The sequence below is a fragment of the Diachasmimorpha longicaudata genome, chromosome 10 (assembly GCF_034640455.1).
Source record: "Diachasmimorpha longicaudata isolate KC_UGA_2023 chromosome 10, iyDiaLong2, whole genome shotgun sequence".
Classification (NCBI taxonomy): Eukaryota; Metazoa; Arthropoda; class Insecta; order Hymenoptera; family Braconidae; genus Diachasmimorpha; species Diachasmimorpha longicaudata.
Window position 1 is genome coordinate 5,596,818 of NC_087234.1, and position 20,916 is coordinate 5,617,733.

General features: G+C 39.5%; 3 protein-coding genes and 2 non-coding genes across 11 annotated transcripts in view; 2 read left to right on the forward strand and 3 right to left on the reverse strand.

The window, feature by feature from the left end:
- The window catches only part of LOC135166520 (NAD kinase-like), an 18,280-nt gene extending 12,893 nt beyond the window's left edge, over nt 1–5,387 (reverse strand). Inside the window, exon 1 of one of the 3 annotated variants that reach the window (XM_064128817.1) lies at nt 4,980–5,387. In XM_064128817.1, the coding sequence (XP_063984887.1) occupies nt 4,980–5,086 (107 nt within the window). In that variant the 5' untranslated portion in view covers nt 5,087–5,387. Of the gene's footprint in view, nt 1–1,135; nt 1,399–2,035; nt 2,177–4,979 lie in introns of those variants that run through there. The other 2 variants (XM_064128819.1, XM_064128818.1) reach the window with 2 other exon arrangements.
- Nucleotides 1–20,884, forward strand: part of LOC135166512 (uncharacterized transporter YutK-like) — a 23,776-nt gene extending 2,892 nt beyond the window's left edge. Inside the window, exons 2-14 of one of the 3 annotated variants that reach the window (XM_064128792.1) lie at nt 17,336–17,389; nt 17,469–17,528; nt 17,926–18,097; nt 18,170–18,341; nt 18,508–18,673; nt 18,778–18,972; nt 19,082–19,243; nt 19,335–19,428; nt 19,494–19,653; nt 19,754–19,922; nt 20,096–20,435; nt 20,595–20,681; nt 20,759–20,884. In XM_064128792.1, coding sequence (XP_063984862.1) covers nt 17,336–17,389; nt 17,469–17,528; nt 17,926–18,097; nt 18,170–18,341; nt 18,508–18,673; nt 18,778–18,972; nt 19,082–19,243; nt 19,335–19,428; nt 19,494–19,653; nt 19,754–19,922; nt 20,096–20,435; nt 20,595–20,671 — 1,821 coding nt within the window. In that variant the 3' untranslated portion in view covers nt 20,672–20,681; nt 20,759–20,884. Of the gene's footprint in view, nt 1–2,113; nt 2,236–16,224; nt 16,874–17,335; nt 17,390–17,468; nt 17,529–17,925; nt 18,098–18,169; nt 18,342–18,507; nt 18,674–18,777; nt 18,973–19,081; nt 19,244–19,334; nt 19,429–19,493; nt 19,654–19,753; nt 19,923–20,095; nt 20,436–20,594 lie in introns of those variants that run through there. The other 2 variants (XM_064128793.1, XM_064128794.1) reach the window with 2 other exon arrangements.
- On the forward strand, nt 669–739 carry Trnag-ccc (transfer RNA glycine (anticodon CCC)). The gene has a single exon. It is a non-coding gene; the product is annotated as a tRNA-Gly (tRNA).
- Trnag-ucc (transfer RNA glycine (anticodon UCC)) lies at nt 3,989–4,060 on the reverse strand. The gene has a single exon. It is a non-coding gene; the product is annotated as a tRNA-Gly (tRNA).
- LOC135166515 (uncharacterized) lies at nt 5,886–13,288 on the reverse strand. 3 transcript variants are annotated; one of them, XM_064128802.1, is made up of 6 exons: nt 11,129–13,288; nt 10,880–10,900; nt 7,563–7,684; nt 7,237–7,482; nt 6,904–7,145; nt 5,886–6,476 (listed from the first exon to the last, which is right to left on the reverse strand). In XM_064128802.1, exons 1-6 carry the CDS (start codon nt 12,235–12,237, stop codon nt 6,420–6,422), a joined length of 1,797 nt encoding a protein of 598 aa, XP_063984872.1. In that variant the 5' UTR covers nt 12,238–13,288; the 3' UTR covers nt 5,886–6,419. The 3 variants fall into 3 exon arrangements, with proteins under 3 accessions (XP_063984872.1, XP_063984870.1, XP_063984871.1); XM_064128800.1 differs by having other exon boundaries at nt 6,900–7,145; XM_064128801.1 differs by lacking the exon at nt 10,880–10,900 and having other exon boundaries at nt 6,900–7,145.
- Nucleotides 20,885–20,916: the final 32 nt, after the last annotated feature.

Below are 20,916 nucleotides of genomic sequence, written 5' to 3' on the forward strand. Positions count from 1 at the left end.
ATGATGAAACAATAGGCCCCGAATAAAAAGCAAAAATAGCCGCATGATTAGCGCCTGTGTGCACCTTCTTGTCTGGTTTCTCTTGTTCTACTTTGCTTATTGTGAAACAATGGAGACTAGACTAGGGGAGAATATTGGATTTTGTTTGAGTTTTTTACGAGGGAGATTTCTGAGTTCGCGGATTTTAGATGCGTCTAACTCGAGACATTTGACTTTCTAAGGAAAAAGGAAAGTTTCTCGCGGATATGGAGAATACCCGCAGGAACCCGATGAAACCGTGAATTATTATGTAGTTGATTAGCGGATTCTCGGGGATTATGAAAGAGCTTATACGGACAAACATTTTAGGTAAAAGTTAGACCTCCAGGGGGTGAACTGAGAGACGAAGGTGAGCTTTATCCCAAAAATTAGCCCCCAAGTCTGATTTTTCCAATAAAATTTGACCTAAAAAGTGCGCTCGAAGGAAACCAAAACAAAAATTATGATAATGAATTTTTGTTTTGGTTTTGGATTTATGGCAAACCATAAATCCCTTATCGACGTTTACGTCCACGATGGTGATAAAATGAAAATCCAGGAAATTGCAGATAAAGAACAACACGAAAACTAAATATTTGCGAGCAGTTTTGGTTAGTGATATACATGTGAGAGTTACCGCAATTTAAAATGCACTGCTAGTGTAGTGGTATCATGCAAGATTCCCATTCTTGCGACCCGGGTTCGATTCCCGGGCAGTGCAGATTTTTTTTTCTTTTTCAAAGCAAAAAAAATGAACAGGAACTTTCCAGAATCAATAAAAAGTGCTCTGCGAGATAATCATCGTAAAATTTCAAAATAGTTTCCATAGGCGATAATGTTTCTGCGATTTTACTTTTAGCTGACACTAGCGTATGAGATATTTTCCTAAGACCTTCAGCCTAACCTCTGGTCAAAGATTTGTTTTTATTCTGTGATAGGAAAACGACTGAACATATCAGAAAATCATTGTTCATTACCTAAAAGCCGAAGCCTTCACCAAAAAATCCCTAACTCCGGTTATTTTTTTAAATTCTGTTCAGTCATTTTTTACGGAATCACGAGCCTCTCGTTCCGGCTTTTATTTTCAAACGAATGAATAATATTTTACAATGTGTACCTGCTGGTAGTATTGACAAGCACTGATCTAGACAGCTGAGCGGTTCTAAAGAGAAATCTGTTCAGGAACTGCATCACGAGACTGATTGCCAACGCGGAACGCGAAAAATATGTATTTCACTGCCGACAACCGGCGAACTTATCGATAACCCTTAAATATTCAGTCTCAATAATTGACAGATTTTTTTTTTAAAGTCTTGTGAACGTCAATCGCATCCAGAGACCCGGGCGAACCGCGCATTCCCTAGCAGTCACATCTTCGAGGATATGTTTGCCCCGTGAAGAAATGATTTTTACAGAAGCAGTTGCTCGAATACTTCCAATCATACTGGAGTAAAAATTTCAAAACGGAATGCTCAAGAGCCATCCACCCTGGCTCTAATCTTAAACATGCGAGATAAGCATTGTCAAGCCTTTTTCAAAAGCAATGAACCTTCTCGAGATTAACGGAATGCGGTTCATGAGTCACCGAGAGGCGCATCCGATAGAGGAATCGATGTTCTATCGATCACTTGAAAAATCGTGTCTTTCAATACTCTAGAGAAATTCCAGATTTTGATCAACAGGATTTTTTCCCTAAATTTTCACACGAAAAAAAATTTTAAGTAAAAATTAGTCCTCCAGCGGACAAACCGAGGGGCGAAGATTAATTTATCAGAAATAAGACAGCGGTATCAATCAAACCGAACAGAACTTCCGCGCATTCGCATGGTTTTTCCCAAATATCAGAGGAATAAAAATTGGGATAAAAAGCGCAATTGAATTTCGCTTAATTCGGTGGGAGCATTTCGTAAATGAGCCGAAGCTTTCGCATGTCACAACGAATCAAACCGTCAAATGCATCGATTGCTAATTGTCTCGCTTCTTTATTTATAAATATTAATGTTAATTAGCTGCTTACCATGTGGAGAGATCCTCCATAGAATGGAAACCACTGCTGCCAGATGGCGATAACGACATAACTGAAATCACTAATTAGTTTCGGACACCGTGGACACACCTCGACTGGTCACCGAACGAAATTTCGCGTCTGTTCTACCCCTAAACGTCTCTGTGATGAGCCCAGAAGGCACAACTCTTGCGATATATTACGTACGCAATGTAAGTCTTACGAACATTTGTATTGGACAGGGGGAAAAAGTGTGTCACCAGGCGTGTCCCCGCGAACAGAAAGTTAGGAATAATTTATTAAACGGTGACGGAGCACATCGACCATCAATTTTACGTTTTTTTTTTTTATTGCTGGGGGGGAGATTTTTTTTCGTATTTTCTGGAGAACACGAAGTTACTGGAGATCAATTCCTTAGCACAAATATGGTAAACGAAAATTGACTGGAGGCTATTGCACAGATACAGCAGTCGATTACCGACTGAGCATGCAAATGCCGGTAAAAACATTCACGAGTAAGACAGAGTGAAGAGGGATTAAGAGCTAAAAAATTCTATTGCAAAATTCTATTCGATTTATGTGGACTATTTTATGTTCACGAGGAACTTCTTCTTTCCCTTAAAAAAAATTAAATGGTGGAAGAAAAAGTTTAATGAATTTATGTGGTAAAGTTTCTAACGCCTTATTTATAATCATTTTAGTCACGATTATGGGGCACTGTCAATAAATGCATTATTATTACTTCTCTATAAATACATTATTGCACACCCTGCCGTTATTGTAGAGCTCTGTATCCCTCCTCACTATCGGACGTACTTCATACGCCATCTACGCACAAACGAGTAAAATTCAAACGGCTTTTTCACACTTGTGTTTTACCTTCGGTGCTCGCCGTTCACAACTCTCAACTCCGGCCGGCTTTAGACAGAAAAAATAATTATTGTTAGTAATTATTTCACAACAGTCGATGTCTCAAAAAATGTTGAGACAATTTTTTTTAAGTCAAATATTTTTATGAGCGAATACCGACATTTTTATCTCACGTATAACATTTCACATTCAAATGGCTTCACGTGCATCGGTGCAAAATTCATCGAGATGAAGATGATTATGAACATTAAATGTTTTACGATGTTTTTCATGCCAGACTTAAGGAGACACTAAAATGAAGAACTTCAGAATATTTCTGGGATCGTTCCAATTTCATTATGACGATTCATATCTCGAGAGATTATTGCCAGATTTATGAACTGCATTATATTCAGAGTTAAATTGTTGGCAAATCAGTCTTGATTATTTTTTGAATAATTACATTTCAAGATCGTACAGTCGCGCATTTTTTTGAAAATGTTAGAATTATTTGTTAAGGATAAACACGAAATACGATTCCTCAAACCGGAATATGTGATCAATAACTCGTTTGGAAAAGTTTGTTTGCCTTCAAAGGAATTTGGAATTATCTCCGGAGTATTACTGTCACCTACGTCTTTGAGAATTCTCAGGAGAGAAATCACTAGTATCCATACAATTTTGAATATAAATATTCGACCGAGTGATACCGGTAGTAAATTAATTTTTTATCACTACAATAATTAATAATTTGGGAGTAAAGAATAAAAGAAAAGAACGGTCCATGTTATAACGCCGTGTTTTCAGTCATAATTGTTCCCCAAATAGAACAGTACGATTATTATTATTGTTGTTATTGCTCTGGATGAGTGCGAGACGAAAGATCGCATTTTTTTTCTCCTTTAATAGCTAGAGGGGAAGTAAAAGGCGTGGGACAATATATTGTGTCAATCACAATTTGTCTGGCCTTGACACAATGAACACGAATTACTTTCTCTTTTGTGCTAGTAGAAAATGAGCTTGCGGAGCAACTATTGACGATAAACGTAGTATTGATGACATTTCTTCTGAGGGATAATTGGTAATTTTCCTTTGAAAAAAAAAAAACAAAAAATGTGCGATGGCCGGGAATCGAACCCGGATCAACTGCTTGGAAGGCAACTATGCTGACCATTACACCACCATCGCACTTCTTGGAATATAATCGTTGTAATTTTGCCACACGAAATCGGTATCATTCGAAAACAATATTTTATTTCATCAAATTTTGCGTTCGTATGGAAATTGTGTTTTAGTTCTCGTTCGCATTTTTTTTACTATGGTCTCAATTTCGTGGACATCATCATTTTGCTGTAATTTAATGATAAACATCGTTCTCGCTTCTAGTATTTTGCTGTCGAAACCAGTCCTCTGAGAAAAAAAAAATAATCGAAAACTCGAAGTCTAAGAATATTGTATCTTCGAATCGAATATTTTTCATTTAATGTTTTAAAAGAAAACACTGGAAATTTAAAAGAAAGTTCCATAAAAATCCAATAAAAATGCCTCGTAAGTTCACTCGATTTTTTTATTAATTTTTTTCTTCTGTGTCTGGATTGACGTGACCGGAGCATCGGGTTAAGGACGAATTGATCATAGCAATTTGAAGATGAGTCGCGATAAAATAGACAATAAATTAAATCCTTCACAGAAAAATCCAACGAATTTCACAGGAAATTCCATCGGCCTTTTATCGAACACATCACAATATCAACTTTCTAAGTTTCTTTCTGATTTATGCGGCGGAAAAAACGGCGCATTATCGCCCAAAAGCCTTCCCACGCTCCCAAATCGCGTTCTATCATTTCCTGGACAAATTTCCTGCAGGAAAAAAATTACACGAATGGGGTGAGGAGTTCCGCTGACGAAATAAACCGCAAAAATTTTCATTTCCTCTAACCCTGCCCCGCCAATTCGGCTTCGCCCTGCGTTGCTGGTTGAACCACAGGATTTTCCAAACGTCATAGACCAACCAATCAAGCCCCAATCACTTATGACCTATGACCCGATAATTTCTGTAAATAATCCATCCAAAAATGTCGCAACAAGTGGTATAGAATGGACTTACTCAAAAGGTCTTTCTCTTCCTCGCAGACGATTGGTCGAGGTTTTTTTCTCACCGCTCAGTCCAAGGTTGACGATGGCCTGGGCCAAGTGAAGATTCTCCTCATCCATTTTCCAAGGTCACAAGACAGCACTGACAAACTTGTCCCTGTCAACGGCTTTCAGAGGGAAATTTCCAGGGGATGTCCGTCACCGTTGTCAAGTAATCCGTCAAATGGAAATGAAATTTTGAAAAAAATTATTTCAATCTAGAGTATGTGTTGAACGTTCGACACTTGAATGCTCACTGATCCGGTAAAGTCAGCGGTTAACCTCTCACCGCACGATCTCTTGTCCCGCGGTTACAATCTTCGAATGTTTATGCGCACGACATTGAAGAGCCGATACATATATGTATCTGTCGCTGACAAGACGCGAATAGACGCACCTTTGCCACTGCTTAGTCGGCGAAAATGTGGGGAGCACGTGGAGTGAAAAATATTGAGGTGATGAAAAGAGGAATGGGGGAAGTACTGGTGGAAAACGCGGGAGTCGAAGGACAATTCGAAATTTCAACTCTGGTGATTTGGTTTTTTATTATGCGACATCAAGGATTATTGGTGATATCACTTGATTTACGGATGGGTTTCGAGTGATAGGGGGTAGGGATACAGGTGGACTTTGTTTTGATGGAGAAGTGGGGAAGGTCGAAGACACAAGGAAACGCGGATCAGCTGTTCCAAGACGAACGGAGAATGCGTTGTTGCGAGGCCGGTTATGTAGGAAGATTGGGGCAAATTTGAAGGATTCCCTGTGTTTTCGACCATCGAGAAGTGAGGGAATGTTATAGACTTTCTTGTTTTTTGTCCTCAAATTCAAATTAAACGGAAAATTAAAAAAAAGTGGAGTTACCGAAAAAAATGTATTTCCATTTTTGTTGGACGTAAGTTTATTCAATGCAAGGAGGAAAATACAATATACATTATATACAATACTTATGTTCAATACATCTGACAAATGATACTTAACTACGTGCCCTGTCAACGCAGAAAAAAAAAGTTTACACTCCGAATTCAGTCATTAAAAAGAATAATAGAAAATGAAATTATAATTACGCAAATTACATCGAAAATCTTTCCAGCGCTATTTACATAATAATGATATGAATAACTATCCAGATTATTATCTTGAAAAATCAGTATTAAAATTAACCTTAGCCTGTGAACATTTAAATAATCGTATATTTCTCATCTGGGGATAAAAAAATAGAGATTAAGCAGTCTATGTGAAAATCCTCACGAACCGGAAAACATAGAGAGCACCTTGTGTCACTTTTCCTCAGCTCTCGGACGCCGAATTTCTCATACCTCCGTGGATCAATCAAAAAATTAAAAAATTCAATTGTCTCGTCAGTGCTGAGAGGTTCTCAGATTTTTACAGTTGACGTATGTGACAGCTTCGCCATTTACGACTCGAACATAACGAGAACAGGCTTGGAGGAAAATTGCAGGGACGCGTTGGTCTGGAAGAGAGGCAAATAATGAAAGAAATTATCAGACAAGTATTTTTGCAAATCATTCCACCAGTGACTTTCAAAATTACGCCGGTAGAAAAAAATGAGTTCGCTTGAACAATTCGTATATAATTTTCGTGGACTGAATTTTTTCTCTCAATTAATACGTGCTAGGCATCGAAGAAGAAATTCACGAAAAAAATTCCAAAATTTTGTACAAATTTTTTACCATTTTAAACGGTCAAAAAAACGCAAATTTATTCTTCTGAGCCAACGAATAATCGTGCTTTCCGCATGCGTCTAATAAAATAAACATAAATGCATGCAACAACAGTTGTTACAAAATAAGATTATTCAACTCTCCATATGCATGAAAATAATAATGACAATAAGAAATCCAGGCAGATTAGTACTGTTAGGTCACACACTCACATGCCTTCTCATCTGCATCCTCGGCGTTCGTGTGACAGGTGTCTTGGTGAATGTACAAGGCAGGCTTCAGAGGTCTTCCATCTTGATCCTCAACCTGCACGACAATACCATGATTATTGTTGCTGCTTGGGTGAGTTCCTCTCGATGGTTGTCGCCAGAATCTCAATGCCTGTCTCACGTCCAGCGCCAGGTGACCCCCAGCAGGTGTCAGTGGAGTCACTACTGAGTCCATTAGGCGTTTTTTGGCTGTCAGAGAGAAGATCGTTGACATTCACAAATTAAAATCGACGGATAATAGGGTGACGAATGATATCAGGTCAATAAAAACTAGACTCACATCTGTGTTTCTTCAGAGACTTCGTGTAATAATATACAGATATTCGAATTTTCTTCTCCTCCTCCTCTCCTTCGTCCACCGTAGAAATACTAGAACTGGAGGCGGTGGGATTTACCTGAGGAAGCTTGTAGATTCGTAATCTAGCAGCTACAATGTGATCGCTCGATGTCAAATTCATTTTAAAATTCATATTCATCGAGAACGAATCAGCCCAAGTTTCTGGATCCGTATTTTTCGGGACGTCACCTGCAAAAAAATCAATAACATCAATACCATCATTGAGGCCCAAGCATTTGATGCGAGCAAATGCGTTGCATGATGCTTACAAGTGGGAGAAAACATTGTCAATTTTTCTCGTTGCACTTGATTGTTGTTGGTGGTCAAATTGAATCGCCCGGTCATCGCTAGGACCCGCATTTTTATCTCCTCGATGGCATTTTGCGCTTGACTGTAAAATCGAAAATAATCATAAATCATAGCGTCAAAGAAGCTGTGAAAATTGATTAATATGCACAACAAATTCAAAATTAACTCAAACAAATCTTCATGACATTAGAATAAAAAATTATTGATGAGAACAGAGCAGTGAAAATTTTTTAGTTGTCCTTCGGACTGGGGCGGGTGATTTTTAGGTACCAGGAGTTAAAGGACTCGCGCCGATTTCACTAGGATACGGAGACAATGCGTATTTACTTTGGTCCCATAAAAATCATGAGAAATAATATTTTGAAAAAAATTTCAATTTCTTTTCCTTATTAACTTCAATAATCACTTGGGAATCATTGGCGGTTGGCCATTTTTCCCTCGGAAAGTTAAAACAATAGGTACGTGTCAACGGTGAACTCTGGAGTACCTGAGGACGGAACCGCTGACGGTATCTCTCATAAATTTTCAAAAAATCACAAGCCATTAAATGTTTATAACTAGTTGCCGGTGGTATGAGCCACACCAAGGAGTTGATAAAAAAAAAGAAATGTGGGAATGAGTGAATGGTCAGTGACCCAGACAGACCACATGGCCGCATAGGCATATATTATTATGATCTAGACACCGGCTAGACAGGGAGAGGAAAACCTGAAGACACAGCCGATTCCTGGGGAACGCATAATCACAGGCACATTTGAATTCTTCGTCCTCTCTCATTCCCACTGACTTATCTTCATAGCCTTCACCTGGGGGCACTTTCCCGAGTCCCATTCCCGGCGATAGGTGGTGGGGAAATTTATTCACTCGTCTGATTGTCTTGGCGGTTGGTGGATAAAAATTGAGGGAGTTGTTGGTGTGAGATATGTACATTGTAATCAACAAATCGTATCAATTAACTTCGAAAATGGTAAAGGCCACGTACGGAGATGAAGAAGAATGTTGCCAGTGAAATCATGACATTTGATTCCCCATCTCCGCACGCTCGTCGATCTAGTAACCACTGGCCATTTCTTCACGGCATCCATGTGTCATGTATGCATGTGGTTTTTAATGTGTACGTGACCCGTCTGGACCCCGTCTGGAGAAGAAGACGGGTGACTGGGTGCGAGCCCACCCGTTGTCTCACTCTGGGGGACACGGAATGTTTTACCAGGCTTGTCAGAAAAAATACATATTTTTTTTTTCTCGTTCTTTCGATCTTGTGGAGGTTTGAAAATCGTCTCGACGGAGGCGTTGACCCAGATTACGGTATTTCTGGGGGAATAACATCGAAATTATGGGGAATAGGTGAACGGAGTGGAGGATAAAATTGAATAGCAGTCGATTCTTGAGGAGTGAAAATTTTTTAAAAAATTCATCTGGTAAAAATGATATTCATTTTTACCTCCATTCCCTCACCAACTTCAATCTCACACTGAAAAAAAAATTCCCATTAAATTTTTCAATTTATTTCTCCTAACAAATCGTTCTGCATACCTGCCCACCAAACAAAAAAATAAACATTCCGCAGGAGGTAATGGTCCAAGATTTTTTACAGCCGTAATTCTCATTATTTTTATTCACAACGAAAAAAAAAAATAATCTCCCCGCACGTATTCTGCATACACCTGTTCACTTTTTCACCCCCTCAACCCCAATTACTCTGGCATTACCTGCATCTCCCTTCGTCCAGTGAAAAGCAACTGAGATGCAAGTGCCTAGACAAGGTCAGGGCATTAAAATTCACTCCAACATTACATAACAACCAGAAGAATTCTCCACTCATGAGAATCATAACTCGTGCCCCCTAATTACCCCCGGCATAGACACCCAGTCATTAACTCGCCCCGTCATTCCCCCATCCCCCGTTCAAAAAACGGTAAAAATTCTATTTTTAAAATCCCCTAATGCATCCCCTCGAAATGAGAACAAATTGCTCCCTAAAAAAAAAATTAAAATTCACCCAAAAAAATCTTGAAATTGCAGGAGAAATTTCGCCCCCTAATTTCTTTAGCTTCCGAACGTAAAAAAATTATTGAAAATCATTATTCAAATGAGCGAAAAATTATTTCGGCGTTTTCAGTTTAATTGACACCAGCGGATGCTTTTTTTTTTTTATTTTTAAAATTCGCCTCACCTGGAATACCGTCTGGGGGTGGGGGGAGAGGGAGAAGTGGGTGAGAGTGCGCTAACTACGCCAATGCTGGGCGCACGAATGCATTTACGCGTCTAGACTTAATAAAATAAAACAAGTACCAACGGGCGAGAGGTTGGCGTCGTGTGTGAGGGGCAACAAACAAGCAAAGGAGTTAATGGGTTGCTGCGGTGAGAGGGGGTGAAGGGGGGGATCGGATTTGACACGTGACAATTTCTAAAAAAAATGAGGAAGAGAAAAAAATATGGAATTTTTATTAAATCCTCAATTTTTTTATAATAGAGAAATTTAATTGGAGGCGATGGAAATGACGGTTCACCGCGCTGGGGGGCAGGGGGTGGGTAATTTTTTTTTTTAGAAGAAGAGGTAAAAAAAATTAATGGAAGTTTTTTTTTTTTGTGAAAACATGACATTTTGGAACACGTCGGGTATTAATTTGGCGATATCTTGAAAAAGTGGGGGGGATTGATAATGTGCGCGTGTAAGATTCGCCTCTGGATATTTTTACCATATTTTTTCAAGGTTCAACGTTTGCAGTCACGCCAGGAGGTCGATATGTGTTTCAATATGTTTTTGGAAGACGCAATATAAACAATGAGCGATCTGTTAAGAGTGATTCGTTTGTTGATAATTTGGGAAGCGATTCGAGCGTTTGAAAGATAAATAAATTTGGAGTTTGAAGGTGAAGTTGGGAAGAAAATAAGTTATCGCAGTTTTAGAAATTAGAAGCGGTGAGACGACTCTTACGGACTTACCTCTAGCTGAATTTTCGTGGAGTATCTGGGAATTCAAGGGGCTGGCGAAATTTTTGGTAGAACATTTGTGTCGCTCATGTGCATTCCACAAAACATATTCTGACAAGAATTTTGACATCTGCCTTGGATTCAGAGGGATTCATGGAAAACTGATCAGCCCTCGAATCGGCATTGAGAGTCTTAGGGTAGGAAAAGCAGAAAGTGCACAAAAAGTAAAAGTTGCAAGAGATAAAATTTTTTTTTATACCAAACAAATGTTCACTCAATGAAAACCAAAAATCACTCGGAAAAACAATGACAGCCCTTACCGAACGCCCGCAAAGCTTACCTGTCGACCGATTGATTCCTCCTATCATCCCCAAGAAAAAGAAAATCATCATTTCAGTCCTTTCATCGATACACGACTCAATCCCCCCAAAAATCAATATCCACATCGATCTAAAAATTAAATAATCTCGACAAGAATTCATCAGCAGATGAAACCTTCAGAGATTAGTCTCCCGACTTCAATCAATCGTCAATTAAAACTACCAACAGTTTCACCATGAGTCCCATAAATACTGAAAAAGCTACTCACTCCCTTCGATGTGCCGCAGCTAATTGCTGATAATCCGTAAGATTCCCCTCGGTACCATTATCCGTTCTGCTGTCCTCCTGATACCCAAAATAATCATTGGTCATCTCCTCGATCGACGAATTCCCAGACTGATATTCCGCCTCCATCGTCTCATTCTCCTCCTCATAATTATTGAGTTCGTAATTGAGGGCTTCTGGTATTACCCGATAAACATCATCCTCGACCCACTCCAAGCCCTCGTACTCGCTGATTCTCTTGGCAGCCGAATGTCTGCCATCAACTTCGTTGTCACCGTTGACGTTGATCCCAGCGTCTTCAGTAGTCGATTCACCAGCGTCGAGGGTCGCTGTAGGATCATCATCCGAGGGTCTCGTTGTCCTGGAAGGATGGCCAGACTGCCGAATCCCTGGGGCTTCTCCAGAGGTCTTTCCCAAAATCCTCATTCCCTCCAAATTCGAATCCACCACACGCTCGTTGTCCCTCTCAAACGAATTCGAATCAATCTCGGCATCATCGTACCGAATTTTGAACACCACGTGGGGCTCCATGGCCCGATCAAAATTAGCATGAAACCCACCGTTAGAATTGTCCTCGATTCTCCTCTCCCGTGTTATCGTATCATCGTAATCCAACGGCGTTGCATACTCCATCTTGTTACCGATGTTCTCGTAATCCTCAACAGCTTTTCTGTTGAAGGCATCGTAGTCCATCATCTCCGGTGATTTTTTACCGACTCCTTTCACCACTAGGATCTCCTTGCCATCCGGTTTTACCATTGCCAGGGGCTCAGGATCTTGCGGTAATTTTTTATTCAACTCTCGTTCACGAATTGCCAGCACTTCTTCTAGGCTGTAGTTCAAACTCTTCAGGAGCAGCACGTTGGAGTTGGTTAAATCACTGGTTATTATCTTAAGAATTGCTTTTTCCAGCATTTTTTCCAGTCTTCGGGGACTGAGGGGGAGTGCTGGATCTTCGGGCCCGTTGGAATTTCTTCGGAGGCGATTGCTTGTCTTCACAAGGTGCTGCTGAATATCACCTGGGGGTGTCGGGTGACACCGGATCCACGTGGTGATCAGCAACAGCGACAGGATTACACAATTGTAATGCATGATTTTTATCGATTTTAAACACTCGAATGGGTAGTACTATTTCACGGCAGTTTGTCGATTAACTTCTTCGCCGAAGACGTCTCAGGTCATCTTTTGTCAGCCAAGTGGCGCCGAAATTCACAAAATAATCGGGGATTCCCCGTTACCAGGTGTGATTAGCACTCGGTTTTTGGGGGAAATTTTTCAATGTTATTCGGGGGGGACAACTGGTACTGGTGATTTATCAAGGTACTCGTGAATACTTTATAACAGAGAGGTGTGTTGACGGTGCGAGCCGTAAGTCTCAACTGAGTCGGCCGGTGCGCCAGCACGAAAGCATAATTCCGTCTACTCGGTGATTCTGGAGAGACACCAGAGAAACGCGAGGAGAAGTACACACCGCGGGAGACCCGTCTAATACCCAGTGTTGTATTATACGAGGGGATAGACAAAAAATTTTTACTTTATATCAGCATCCGGATACTCCACTTTTACTTCCCTCCCCAGGATTTTCGTACAGCCGTCTACTGAACTTGTCCCCGTTTTTCAAAAATTTACTCCAATTTCCGGTTCTATCCAGGATATTTCCAAGTTTTCCCAGGAAATTATCTCAGTTCTTCCACAAACAACTGAATAATTTCAAAAATTGTGGACACGTGGATGTGAACTCGGTACCCGGACCCTCGTGTCCTCATCGATTTATAAATAAAATAAAATTCTTCAACTTAAATTGAAAGTGAATAAACTCCCAAAAATCTCTCTCTCAAATTTAATTGTAATTTTTTTTGAAAAATCACGAGGAATCTTCAGCGATGAAATCTTGACCACGAACTTCTCTCCCCAAGTGGAACGGAATTTTTATTCGTTGCTGGCTGATAGAACTTCAGCATCGATATGTCAAAGCCGAACATATCCTCATCCTTATAACCTCCACCAATCCGTCCCTTCTCCATCTACCCCCTCGAGAGAATCGTCTAGACGAGTGTGTTCAGATGTAATCTTATGAATCATAATGTATCGTTTAAATAAAACCTACAACGCAGAGTGGTACATGGCAGGGCTGCCTCCGCGAAATGAACAGGGGCGGGGGGACAGGGGGTGGAAGGGAGGAGAGGGAGAAGGACGTATTTTGGTGTTGGATGACCAAGGATGATGGTAAACACACGTGCATTACAGTTGACTCTGTCATTATCTCATCCGCTTGTGCTAGACACTGAGGGTACTTTCCCGTCTGCTTAGACACTCTTTCCGTCTCGCCCCCTCTCCCTCTCCCCCTCCCTACTCCCTCCTACCCACCGCCCCCTTAACCCCGACGCGGACTAGGTCCAGAAGACCCAATTTGCCTCGTGCACTTCCTCCTACTTCGGTCTATTACTTCATCGTGATTTATCGCGCGAGATTCAGACGAAAAAATTTATGAATTGAGAACGAGGTGGGGGGAGGGGAGGGAGATTGCTCCATTTTGTATTTTTAGAAAATGGGATTTCAGTGGTTTCGTCGGTTGCCCTGCATTTTCGGAATAAATGACGTGGAAAATTAATCAAATCTGATGAAAATGTGAAACATAATTTTGAAAAAACATCAAGTTGGATTTTTATTGGTGGAAAAACTGCTGAATTTTGCAGATTTGTATTTTTTTCTGAGCATTTCATAATTTTTACCGATATTTCTGGGGAAAATTACGATTACAGACGCAATCTGATACGAATATTAAAGAAATTCTTCCGAGTTCTTCATTAATACTCTTTCGTTGAATGAAATACAAAAATCATGTAAAGTATTCTCACATTTCTCAACCGCTGACATTAAAAATTCACGTAATAAAATGCTCGAGTACCAAGTTTTGCTTCGGCAGACGAATTCTAACGGGTGGTAGCTTCATTCTCCTCTGTTTACGCCGGTGGCATAACATTTAACGTTATTTTTCATTCTCCCCTCGATGAAAAATCATTTGGAATCGCGCAATCAGTGGCGGTGGAGCGGAGTGAAGACATGAGTTGAAAGAATCTTTTTTTTTTCAGCAAACGGAAATGCACTTGTCATTGCAGGCGAAAGGTTCTTTCGATTAAAATTACATTCGGTACAATTTCGCGGGCCGTCGTTGACGTCATGTCTGTCATTCACATTTGGTCCATACGCGAGTTAATAAGAGGACGGAGGAGGAAAGTTTTTCGACGAGAATGGACTAATGCTTTTTATTTATTTATTTTTGGTCATTTGTGGATGCCTCGGGGGCTTGCAAAAGGAGTGAGAGAGGTGGGGATTATGATGAGGGGGGGCAGGGGGAAGTGACGTAAGGTATATAGTGTCACAGTCTCTTTCTACTGCGGACGGACAGACAATCTGGCGTCTAGACACCAAAATAATGACGCAGCACTCCAGCGGAAATAATAGAAAAAAAATGATTTTTTTTCCTCAAATTGTTGGGGAAATAATTTTTAACTTGGTTCATATTTTTGGGGAGAAACAGAATGTCTCCTTTTTGCGATAATTATGCGGAAAATTGATCATTCATGCGGTGAGGCCGCCAGACACGCGCCAGACGTTTCCATGAAAGATCAAGGATTGCGATGCATTTTTTCAAGATATTGTTGTTTTATTGGAATTTCAGAGCGTCGACTTTCTGTTTTTGGTGGGTCAACGCTGATAACAACTGATGCATTTTTTTCGAGAGATAAAGAGAAGACAGTGAAAGCAGTGAAATTTTGAAGGAATTTTGAGCGATTTGGGGCGAGTGATTCATAGATTTTATTTTAAATAGTTCATTATGAATTCAAGGACTAAATACATTAGAGATGTTGTGGCTTTTTCGTTTTGTTTATTCAGTAAAAATTGTGGGAGACAATTGTATATTTGCGATTTGTCGTCGCGACGGTGATACGACACCTAGGAGTCAGTCACGTTCCAAATTTTTGCGCTAGGCCATGGCTTGTCTTACTACGTCGCACGTGTAATTCAACCCACCATCTCGGTAGTACTGCTCTCCCTCATTCATAGCCGGAAATGAGAGTTCGAGGGATAGATAAGACAAAAAAAATGAGAGACGTAGAGTCCTCGCTGAGGGAAATACGAATACCCCGTGCTAAAGGGGAAATTTCGCTGATTGGTCAGACACAACGACGTTATTTTCACACGGTTTGAGGCGCCGAATTTTCACGCGATATTTGACCCTTGACATCAGCGCCATTTGTAGTTCAATTATCTTAATTGATATTTAAGAATGTTTCGGTTGGGAGTGATTGGAGACTCGTGTTCAAGCAACAGAAATATTCTGCCCATTTTTTGGGGGGGAATTTATTTCGCGAAATTCGCAAACTCTTCTGATCAATCGGAACAGTAAAAAATACGAAATTATGACAATTAACTCGGACCATCTAAGTTCGGATTGAACTTGGACGAGATTCGTGTTAACTCGATACAAACTTCCGGGGGAAAGTGTTGCCTGAATCAGTAGTTGACGGATCACGATAACTTCCTGTGCCCGACAGATTCATCGGATCTCAAAGGGAGAAATGCTGTGATAAGAAATACGGGAGATACAATGGTGTTCTTGTTTCTTCTCATTTATCATTCGTCTACATTTTATCTCTGTCCATCTCGATGGAGTAGACATTGTCAAATTTCTCTAGATGCAAGCGACTTTTTCATCTTCTGTGCAGCTCGTCTTTTGGGTCTCAAGTTATCGTAAAAGCGCGGGAAATTTTTTCTGTCATTAATTCTCACCTCACAGGGAACGGAAAAATCTGAAATGCGACTTTAAAAAATTGTTCACTCTCAGGAAACTCGACGATGTGATACAAACGCGTTTCGAAGAGAATAACTAATTTTTAAAAAATTTTCAAAATCCCAGGTGGCAGCGTCTCATCAACATGGCGGTGCATAACCTGCTATCTCGTGCTTTTTATTTTCATGGCGCCTCTCAGACAAAATAAAAAATATTTATCCTCTCCAGATCACTTTCAACTAATTTCACCCACTTCCGGGTCTGTTATTAATTTTAATTAATTAGCGCAGGCCGTATCGTCCAATCTGTTCGCATAATCCCGCGATAAATCGACTCACTTCTTCCGAATACTTAAAAAATAATAACAATAGTTCAAAGTTATTCAATATTAAAAATACTTCTTTATCATTTACGACAACGCTCGTAAATAATTATCAACTTCTGAGAATTCCGCTGATTCTAATCGGCTCCGTCCATTTTCAAATTCTCAATTGACATCACTTAATTCCGTCTATTGAAACGGATTGTCAATACCGCCGCTGATCGTTCCCAGAGCCTTAGAATAATCAAAGGGGGTTAAGATACTCCTATCACCGCAGAAACGCTCGGCTCATCCTCATCAGTATACTTTCAGCATTGTACACGTAAACTCCGCGACTGATTCAACAATTCGAGAGGACTTGTAGTGGATAACCGATACGGGAATGCTTCTGCCCGATATAAATTCATTGTCAATGCAACTATTTTTTCCATATCCATTGATTAATCTCATCTGATTAGACGCACAAAGTAATTTACTGTTATCGCGTGAAATTGTGGGTCTGTACGTGTCGTCATCGGTTGCGGTTCGCTGTCGCAATTTTGTTGTGTATGTTAGAATAACAGAAGTGTCTGGAAATAAGGAAGATGGCTGGTGTTTCAGTATTCGATGAGGTAACGCAATTTTTAAGTAATTTTACGCTGGAGAAATAGAATAATTAAGTATTGATTTATTTTAGTCCAGGATTTTGCTGTTTTTCGTGCCAGGGACGCGTTTTAATTGAGGAAAAACTTTCGATTTGCGCATTTTATTTGGGTTAATTTACTTGTCATCGTGCGTTTGTTTTATTCGTGATAAGGAATTCTCATGTATTCCGTCAAACAATCGCAAAAACCGGTAATTGAATTCAATCATGAAATTATAAAACGGAAGACAATTCAATTAAAATGAGCGGGAGTGGTAATGCAAGAGGCATCACATAGTTGAGCTGTTGAAGAAGACGCGATAGATATTTTCCTCTTCATGAAAGACCGATGACAGATCGATAAAATCATTGGCGAGACTGAATCAATAATCAATGTGTGAAATATTACTGCATAATAATTGGGTTTTTTTTCTATTATTTAATGTCGCAGGTGGAACGAAAAATAAGCAAACACAGTTTGCGAATATCCCTGGATCTCTCAAAGGTATTTAAATTCCAAAAAAAATCTACTAAATCGAATAAGATTAAACAGATCTGATAAATTGATTTATTTTAAATCACAGGAGAATGATCCAGATTCATCAAACGGAATGAGAAAATTCGTGGGAAGTGTCGATGACATGGTAAAGCTGATTATCGCTTGTTATCAATATTATCTTTATTATCGCTCATTCCAGTGCTTCAGTCTCTTGATATTTATCTCAAACAAGAGATGAACATGACGGGGAAATCCATTGGAAATCATGTTCTCGTAATTGATTTTCTCAATATCTGCGTAATCCCCGAAGTTATCACCAGTTATTGAGGGTCTTTGGGAGAGTAAAAATGACTGAAAAGCGCAGAAAACATGTTACCATCCATTTAGATTATAATAATTACCAACGCCGCCATTTTGTTTGTCTAGCACAATGAAATGGCCGTTTCCCGCATTTTTGAAAATATTTCAACAATTTTTTAAAATGATATTTCATATTTTATCATATCCTCTGAGCTGGAATATTATTGTTCAATTTATAATAGAAATATGACAACGAATCAATTACCTCAACCTCTTGCTGCGCAAATGGAAGAAACTTCCTGAACTCCTGGTATTCTGAGAATCGTAGAGCTGTAAAAGTACTGAAGTACGTCATTCTTCACTCAATCATTCTAGTTTACGCAGTTTTCGCCAGTTTATACTGGACGAATCACAGTGAGTCTGGCTTTTATCCGATTTTCACGGCCAATAAACATTGACATGTGTTTTCATAAATTTCAATTTTAGACTCTAACTGTGAGCTCGAGTGGTGCAATGGATATGGTATGCTCCTGATCCTGCTCGGAGTCGTGTATTTTAGTCTTCTGTATTATTACGTTATCAAGAGGTACCTTAGCGAAGGTATCGAGACAGTATTTTCCCCGATTACCTCCTGTATTGGGTCCATTCGGCAAAGAAGGTGAAAACTCTTGGATAGATCAATTATTAATGTTTCCTCATAAATTTACAGACGTGGAAATTGATTGAAATATACGTCTATCATAATCTTCACTCACGTCTCGTCCTTCGTGTTTAAAAAATACTGCGCTTGGTAAATGAGTGAATGACAATTATTCTGTTTTCAGTTGTCTGTCCCGGTCTTTAAAAACAAGCTTCTATGTTGCACTCTTCATTGCTCTAGTGATCTTTTTGATTTATGATACAATTGACTCCAGAGATCGCCTCATAAGTTGCCTGGGTTTTGTTATAATTCTTCTCTTTGGCTTCGTATTCTCGAAACATCCGACTCAGGTAAGGGTCAATGGACTTGTCTATGATTTTATTTCATACGTCAAGCAATTTTATTGCTAAACAATATGAACTTATTTTAAACGTCACTTTATCTTGGTTTGCAGATTAATTGGAGACCTGTCATATGGGGCATAATTCTTCAATTTTTATTCGGATTGTTAACAATTCGATGGGAAATCGGCAGACAAATCTTCGGATGTCTGTCAAATAAGGTTGCTATGTTTCTCGATTATGCCAAGGACGGAGCGTCTTTTGTATTCTCACCTGCACTCGTTAATAATGGAGTTTTCGCATTTTCTGTGCGTAAAAAATCATTTCTGACAATAAACAAATTTCTCTAGAATTTTTCAGGAGGCACCAAATTTTCTACGAAATTTTCAAGCCATTACATATTTTAATTTTTATCAGGTACTTCCTGTGATATTTTTCTTCAGTTTTATGATCCAAATACTCTACTATTGGGGCGCTATGCAATGGGTCATTATGAAACTGGGCTGGGCATTGCACTCAATCATGGGCACAACGGTTTGTGAATCATTGAATTCAGCTGCCAATACGTTTCTCGGAATGGTACAATTTTTTTTGTAATTTTTTCTTGCGTTAGATTATTATACATTCTCAGAATTTTTCCAATCATTCCATTGACTTCTTCACTCTCTAGACAGAGTCTCCGCTGCTGATAAAGCCCTATATCTCGAAACTCACGACGTCTGAAATTCACGCAGTCATGTGCTCCGGATTTGCAACTGTCTCAGGTAAAAATCCATTATCCCTGAAGTTGATCTATTTGATCGCACGTTTTTGTTATGATTTTCCGCAGGAACGGTTTTGGCAGCTTACATCAGCTTTGGAGCACAACCATCGCATCTCATAACAGCGTCTGTGATGTCGGCACCTGCAGCTCTCTGCTATTCAAAATTATTTTACCCAGAGACTGAAAAAAGTCAGACGACCTTCAAAAATATTCCGCTGCAAAAATCGTGAGTGGCCTATCAGTCTTTTCCTTTTTCGAAATTCGCGTTGAAGTGTTTTAACGAAAATGAATTGTTATTGTTTCGTGTCATGGGGCTGACTATTTAGGGAGGATACAAGTGTGATGGATGCTGCAACGAAAGGCGCACTAGCTGGAATTCCTCTCGTACTCGGAATTGTTGCGAATATTGTGGCATTCGTTTCCTTCATTTCTTTCCTCAATGGAATTTTATCATGGATCGGAGGTCTTGTTGGTTTTCCTGCATTAACATTCGAGGTAAACTAGACTGTTACAGAGGAATAAATTTTATTAATAAATCTTGTAACTTCACTGGGAAATTCCGGCGATTTTTGACCGATTCTGACGGGGAATTAATTTATCTCATCACAATATGTGGAAAAGTGAGCTTAAAATTCCGAAAATTCACCCGAAAATTTATGAAATTTCAGTACCTCTTATCCAAAGCATTTATGCCATTGAGCTGGATAATGGGGGTGCCCTGGGACCAGTGCGAAGATGTTGGTACCCTGATAGGCCTAAAGACAGTAGTCAACGAATTCGTAGCTTATCAGAAACTCGGTGAATTCAAGGCCCAGGGTAAACTCAGCCCGCGGGTGGAGGGAATCGCCACATTCGCGATATGTGGATTTTCCAATCCCGGATCAATTGGAATAATGATGGGGGGATTGGGATCAATGGCGCCGGATAAACGAGAACAAATTGCCGCTGTCGCCATAAGGGCGTTCATCGCTGGCTCCGCTGTTTGTTTCCTGACTGCGGCCATCGCTGGTAATTCATCGATTGCTTTTCAAATTCTGACTGATATTATTGATATATCAAAATTGATTCAAGAATATTGCAGTACGAATGTTGCAAAATTACGAATTGCCAGTAAAAATTTAGTTCGTAATTCTTTTCATCACAAATATACAATTAGTCATTTTTCAGGAATACTAATGAATGAGGATTTCTACAGTCAAGCCGTCATTAATGGAACAACAGTCAGCCCAGCAATGACAAGTTGATAAACATTTTGTAAATATTTTCAAACAGTATTTCCGATGAACAGCATTCATTCCAATAATTTCAATTGTACTTAATTTTTCGTCCAGCATTTCACTTTCGAACAGCAGAAGTTGCACATTTTAGAAACATCGCCTAGACATATTGAAAAATCAAAATCCGCTGACTGTTTTTTATTAGAAAATAAAAATAAATATTTTGTAAGAGTAAATAAATTCGCTTGTTCTGTTATTTTTTCCACACAAAA

Bases quoted from the DNA above. Each gene is read 5' to 3' on its own strand.
- LOC135166515 (XM_064128800.1), bottom strand. From the start codon at position 12,237: ATGCATTACAATTGTGTAATCCTGTCGCTGTTGCTGATCACCACGTGG. The intron at 7,146-7,236 runs GTGAGTCTAGTT...TCTCTCTGACAG, and splicing joins GTCTCTGAAGAAACACAGAT to CCAAAAAACGCCTAATGGAC. The intron at 6,477-6,899 runs GTGAGTGTGTGA...CCTCTCTTCCAG, and splicing joins GGATGCAGATGAGAAGGCAT to ACCAACGCGTCCCTGCAATT.